The sequence below is a fragment of the Labrus bergylta genome, chromosome 3, assembly GCF_963930695.1.
Source record: "Labrus bergylta chromosome 3, fLabBer1.1, whole genome shotgun sequence".
Taxonomy (NCBI): Eukaryota; Metazoa; Chordata; class Actinopteri; order Labriformes; family Labridae; genus Labrus; species Labrus bergylta.
The window spans coordinates 20019558-20025590 of NC_089197.1; the positions used below are offsets into that span (position 1 = coordinate 20019558).

Sequence of the window (6033 nt, forward strand, 5' to 3'; positions counted from 1 at the left end):
ACACACAGCTGAATATAAATGTAGCGAATCCTCTCAAAACTGCTGTTAAGCACCCACTAAAGGTGATCTAACTACTCTTGGTCTTGTATTTAATGTGCCAGTGGATATTAAACTCTGTTTTTTTTACGTTTCATAGTGGCAAGGATAACGTATCAGTTTATTGTTTTAACTGAACCCTTTTTCTTTTCCTTTTTGAAAAATCACTTGCGCTGAGAGAGCTTATTTTTAAACACTTAATTTTGTGCATCTATTTACTAGAGGAAAATATTAATCATTGTGGTGATATGGGGTGTTTGGTGTGGAAAGTAAGCAACTCATCAACCAAATCTATTGTTTAAGTGCCTCAGCAATGGTATTTATACTTTAAAATATGGGTGGGAAAATGAGATTTTCAATTTCTGTCTGTAAGTCATGTGTCTGTGTTTACCTCTGTGCCTGTGACAGGTGCTGGAGAACTACAACAAAGGGAAAACTGCTTTGCTGTCAGCAGCCAAGATCATGGTGAGCCCCACAGAAGTGGACTTGAACCCAGAGACCATTTTCATGGACGCATCAACGAATTCCCATCAGCCGACGCCTACAACCCACCACCGCAGGAACAGTAGTGTTCGGTTAGTACACCAGCCATCATTGTGGGTTTGTTAGGTCCTCTGTATAGCCAGTTTTCCTTCTAACTTAATATATACAGTGCAGCATTATACTTCTTTCTAAACTGTATGGCTCATCATGGGGACATGTCTCATTTAAATTGAACTATCTAGCCAGTACTTAACAATACAACTGCTACTAACTGCTACTTTATTGTTTTCTCAAAATCATTGTTTCTGTCTGTTCCATTTGGTTTAAAAAAAACAAAAAAAACAAGACAAAAACCATTGTTACGGTAAGCAAAGCATGCTAATACTAATTTTGCATAATATGCTCCCTTCTCTCAATGCACGCATGCACGCTGTCTGACCACAGACAAGTACCAACGTATGGTAGTATTCAGTTCCCACCTCGCCCTCTCTGGTTTAGTCCCTGTCCAAAATCAGTGTGAACTTCCTGCTAGTCAAGGTTGAATTAAGATGTTACCTCTCCTGTAGACGCTAAAACAGGAGCGTATTATGTACCAGGATACAGCCCTGACCTTCCAGTCTCCCTTTATCCCTTTTCTTTCTACCGTTTTTGTACTCTGTTATGTAAGTTCTAACCTCTAGTGTGTAGACTCTAGTTATGGTTTAATACTAACACTTCCCTGTCTCTCCCTATTTAACCCTCTGTAAGTTGTTTTGACCCATCTTTCATGTCTTATGTTTTGGATCCCCTCTCCCTTCCTTTCCCTGTCGCGACTCTCCAACCCGTTCTTCTCCTCTCCTCTAGTTCATGTGCCCAGTCTGAAATATCTCTGGATGGTTTCTCTGAGTGCCCTCCTCCCCCAGTGCCTGTTGTGCTGCGTGGTGCACGTGAGCGCCTGACAGTGGAGCTTAGGGACCGCAAAGCACCGCTGGCCGTCATGGAGAGTCTCTCAGACGCTGAATCCCTCTATAGTCTGGATTCCCGGCGCTCCTCAGCTGCGCTAAGGGGTTCACCGATGCTGAGTTGCCTCCCATTCCCTTTGGATGCCCCGATCCCGGAGGAGAATCCATCTCTCAGCTCTCGCACTGAACTATTAGCTGCCGACTGCCTCTGCCAGGAAACGCCAGAGCACCTGGGTGAGGTCGGGCCCTTCTTTTGCCCCCTGGAATCCACCCCAGAATATTCTATGCGGCTGTCTCCTGCCACCCCGCGCTACAGTGGACACCATTCCCCAGCTCTGCTTGACCAGAGCATCTCGGCTCAGCCTTTGAAGCCAGAGCTTAACGCCAACCCAAAAATGCTTCCTGATGGAGATCACCAGGAGATTCCTGGTGTCTACAGCCCGGGAAGCACTCCGAATGCTCCCCTCAGCCCACAGATTAGTTCTAGACAAACGAATAGAGAAAAAGGAGACTGGGAGATGGATATATCTGAGAAACAGTTAGGTGAAGAGACAGGACCAGCAGCTTCGTCTCCTCCACCACAACTTTCAAATGGAAACCCCAGCCAGGCGGTGCTGGAGTTTGCCCAGTATTTAGACTCTCTTTTCAGATTGGATGGCAGCAGCTCTCCGCCTCTTGACCTGTCTGACGGGGAGTCGGAGTCAGGAAGGGGCTCCCTCGGACAGGGGGAGGGTCTGGGAGATGGACAGCTACTGGATGACACACAACTTCTTGCCAGAGCAACACTGGAGCCTAACCTCGTCCCTAAGCCCCCACGCACTTTTGCTGGATCTGCCGACCCTTCTTCGGGCATCTCTTTGTCCCCTTCCTTCCCCCTCTCATCGTCTGAGGAGCTCAATGACCTTTCGCCGGGCGAGGGTACCCTGCCAGCCATTCACTCCCTACGAACATCTCCCCCTTGCCACTGTCCTGAAGAGAACACACTATCATCTATGGTGTAATGTGCTCACCGGATTCCAGTGTCCTTTGCTCTGAATTGAGAGGTGCAGTCGTCAAATTTCGAAAACATATCACAGTATATGCATGCCGTGGAATGCAGTCACTCATTAATATCTGATGACAGAACTCGACTGAACAACTTACAAACTATTTCCCATTTTCAGGTCTGTCCTTCAAACGCTGTTGATAGCATTTTCACACTATTGCAATGACTGAGATAAGAAAAAGATACCTCTCTCTGCATGCCAGGGGGCTATTCTGCTTTTGGGTGAAAATAAATAATTGTAGCTTCACATTGCCATTCCAAAACAATGTTGTCTCACCCACTTCGGGACACATCAGCAGCATTACATCAATTCCCTGATGTCACATCATCGGGGAATCGAACAGTTACGTGAGCAGGGAATAAAAAACACTCCAGAGAGAGGTTAGTATCGGCACATCATCTGGGTTGATGTACCATTTAACTTTTTTGCACCCTCAGCAGCTCCAGTTTTTATTTGAGTTTTTTTTTTTTTCTTTAAATCAGGAATGTGAAGATCGACATACTTGTCAATCATAAGAATGAGAAGATATTATGAAATGTTCCTCAGGTCTATAAAGAATTGACTTCGAGAAAGAGAGTAAGTGTGTTACATTGGTGAGAAATCATGTGTCTTAAAAATGTAGTGATTGTGACAAAGTTATTACAGACGCCTATGGATGTTTTTGAGTCTTTTGGTTACTCTTTATAGTGCATGATGTTTTTTTTTCCCTTTATTTTTAAAGAGAAGCCACTAAGATTAACATTTAGATACTCTTGCACACATCATTTTGCTCAATAAACCCCCCTTTGCCAAAAAAAAAATACATTGTATTGCCAAATGTATTTATGAGATGTAATTTTGTATATGTATATGGATATTGCTTTATATAAACACAAGCTACGTTCAATATCTCCTTCCCTCACCATCCTGTTGGTTCCCATATAGACTGTTACAAAGCAACACCACAGAAAAGATGCCATCCTAACCTTAAAACACTGCCGTGGCTTTCATTTTCACACTCAACCTCTGGAGCTTGGGTTTACATCAATAATGAACTTGCTACTAGTTCTAGTCTCATAACTACTCTACCTTTCTCTTTAGGGAGCTCCTAGCGATTTGCCCGGGTTAGGGTCTGCATGCTTTATGCATTTCAGAGTAGCATGGCCGGTATAGAACAAGTTTTATCATTGCGTCACAGTGAATAAGCTCTAATCTTATCCGGAAATAAAGATATATGTGAACTTTTGAGAGGCTAAAAAATAAAGCCTGTGCCCACAGACAGGACCAAACTGCGTCCCAGGATATTGTTTCTCTTGTTCTCAAGGTGCTCACAGTCATCATGGACGTCAAGGTGTTTGCTTCCCTTTAATGTAGTTCATCTCAAATATTATTGAGGTTGAACTGAATGAATAAACGGGCTGGAACATCATGGATGCCAATTTTTAACCAATTTATGGCAAAAAAACAATCTTCCATATCACTCTGGGTGTAACAGGTGGCTCACAATTTGTATTATTTATTACCTTTAATGTTATCACTTTTATTGCTATATTTGATGGTATTAATATCCTTATTGCTCTTGCAACAGATTGGTTTGATGTCAGTGGTTTTTATCTAAGTTTCTTTGGGACAGCGTGGAGAACTTTTTAGACTTTCCCAAATGTAAGGAGTTCTATATTTCAGCTTTTTTTCTGTCCGAGTTGAAACGTATTTGACATTCTTCCATGGCATGATGACAATATGTTCTTTTTACAAATGTTTCATTTTCGGTGAGACAGGCTGCATAGCGACAGCCTACTCACAGCGACCTCTGGTGAAACGCCACCGTCAAGTCTGGAGTCACCATAATGATCTGCATGGTCTCTGTACTTGGAATAAGAATGTCTGTGGTTAGTCACAGCAGACACTTCCAGCCAGTTTTTAGACTGACACTACTCACATCATGCTGCCAGTCCTAGTAGACTCTCACAGGATAAACTGGTTGGGCCAGCAAATTTTCTACATTTCCAGTAGCTTTGCTTGCAGCAGGTCATACACTAAAACTGCTGAAAGAAGCACTAAAAAACTTTCCACCATAATGTGTACAGCACCATCTTCTATGTGTAATTATTTATGCAGATGTCAAAAAAGGTGAATTCCAATAGAGTCATGTAGAACTATATATCAATAAAGAGATAATGACTTAAGATAAAGATATCAGTATTGCCATATAAAGAAAAAAATCCATCTGAAAGTTATTTATTCAAACTATTGGCAGATTTATAAATTGGTCTATATTGATAGAGGAATAATTCAATGATGTCTTGTCCATGTTTACCTGGTTTGCTTCCCTTCCTCTCCTGCTCCAAAATGCGAATGTATTTTATCCCTCCCCCAAACTGCCCTGCCTGTAATTGAATAAACTGCAAACTATGAAAGTAAAAATATATATCTGTAATTTTTCTTTGAGCGCCTATTACTAACAACCTCTTTACTACTTTCTATATTAGCAAAAAACTGTACCTTCCAGGTTATCTGGCTCGGCTTGTTAACCTTGCATCTACAGATAGTTAAGCTACAGTTTAGCTTGAGTATGAAACAGTATAATTGGAGTATTATGTTTGAATGAGTATGGTTCTATTGTGCATCTTCTGAATTTGTGTGCATGTTTAAGACACATTCAACATTTGCTCAATTTGTAAAAAAGCAAATATTTTCAAATGAACAATCTTTGAGGCTAACATGGATACACGAGGGATTATGCTGTAAGAGGAAAATGTTCTTTAGGCTTTAGAGTTGATGTGGGTAAAGATGGTATGAGTTATTATGAGCTATATTTAAGCCTAAGTGTAGGTGCAGTGTACTACGAGTATGCAGTAGGTCTGATGGGAGATGAAAATCTGCTGTTGAGCTTTGTGGAGGTGTGATGGGTCCAGATTGTGGAACAGCGCTGTCTGTTTGATAACACACCTTGAGCCTGTCTCATCAAGTAGAAAAAAAACCTTAAGTGTGAGGGTATTGTACTGCCTACACATGCCCCTTGTAGTAGTGTTTAAGAAAAGAAATATAGCTCAACAATTTGCATGCTCATGTCTATTGTATTAATTTGTTTATCTTTATTTATACATAATGCATTTTAACTACTCTGACAGAAGAGTTGGCTTTTTGTAAATCATTGTTTATTGTTCAGCTCAGCAGGGCAGATTATCAAAGTCTGTTTATAATTAAACCAGACTTACTTTATTTTATGGTCTCCGTCACTCTGGCTTCTCTCCATTAGTGCATGTCCATAGGATCCGGTTTCTGCATGTGTGTGTTCATGACTTACAGAGTGTAAAAACTGAAATTCAATAAAAGTAAATCTTAATCAATAAAAGTAAATCTTAATCTTAATAAATTACAATAAATACATTACCCCAGTAGCCTATAACCTTGTATTGTTTATGCTGTAGCACTAAGATTAAATGCAGGAAATTAATAATGTTATTTTTTTTTGTTTTCTTAGTCAAAGAGCCCTTTGGATATACGTTTGTACTGTAGTTTTGAAACCCCTGTATAATAATATGTAA

At 40.9% G+C, this 6033-nt stretch overlaps 1 protein-coding gene across 2 annotated transcripts in view; it reads left to right on the plus strand.

Annotated features, from left to right (window-relative positions):
* dagla (diacylglycerol lipase, alpha) overlaps positions 1-4913 on the plus strand; it is a 31469-nt gene extending 26556 nt beyond the window's left edge. The window contains exons 19-21 of one of the 2 annotated variants that reach the window (XM_020632503.2): positions 445-611; positions 866-883; positions 1363-4913. In XM_020632503.2, coding sequence (XP_020488159.1) covers positions 445-611; positions 866-883; positions 1363-2461 — 1284 coding nt within the window. In that variant the 3' untranslated portion in view covers positions 2462-4913. The remainder of the gene's footprint in view (positions 1-444; positions 612-865; positions 884-1362) is intronic. The other variant, XM_020632504.2, reaches the window with a different exon arrangement.
* The last annotated feature ends 1120 nt before the right edge of the window (positions 4914-6033 follow it).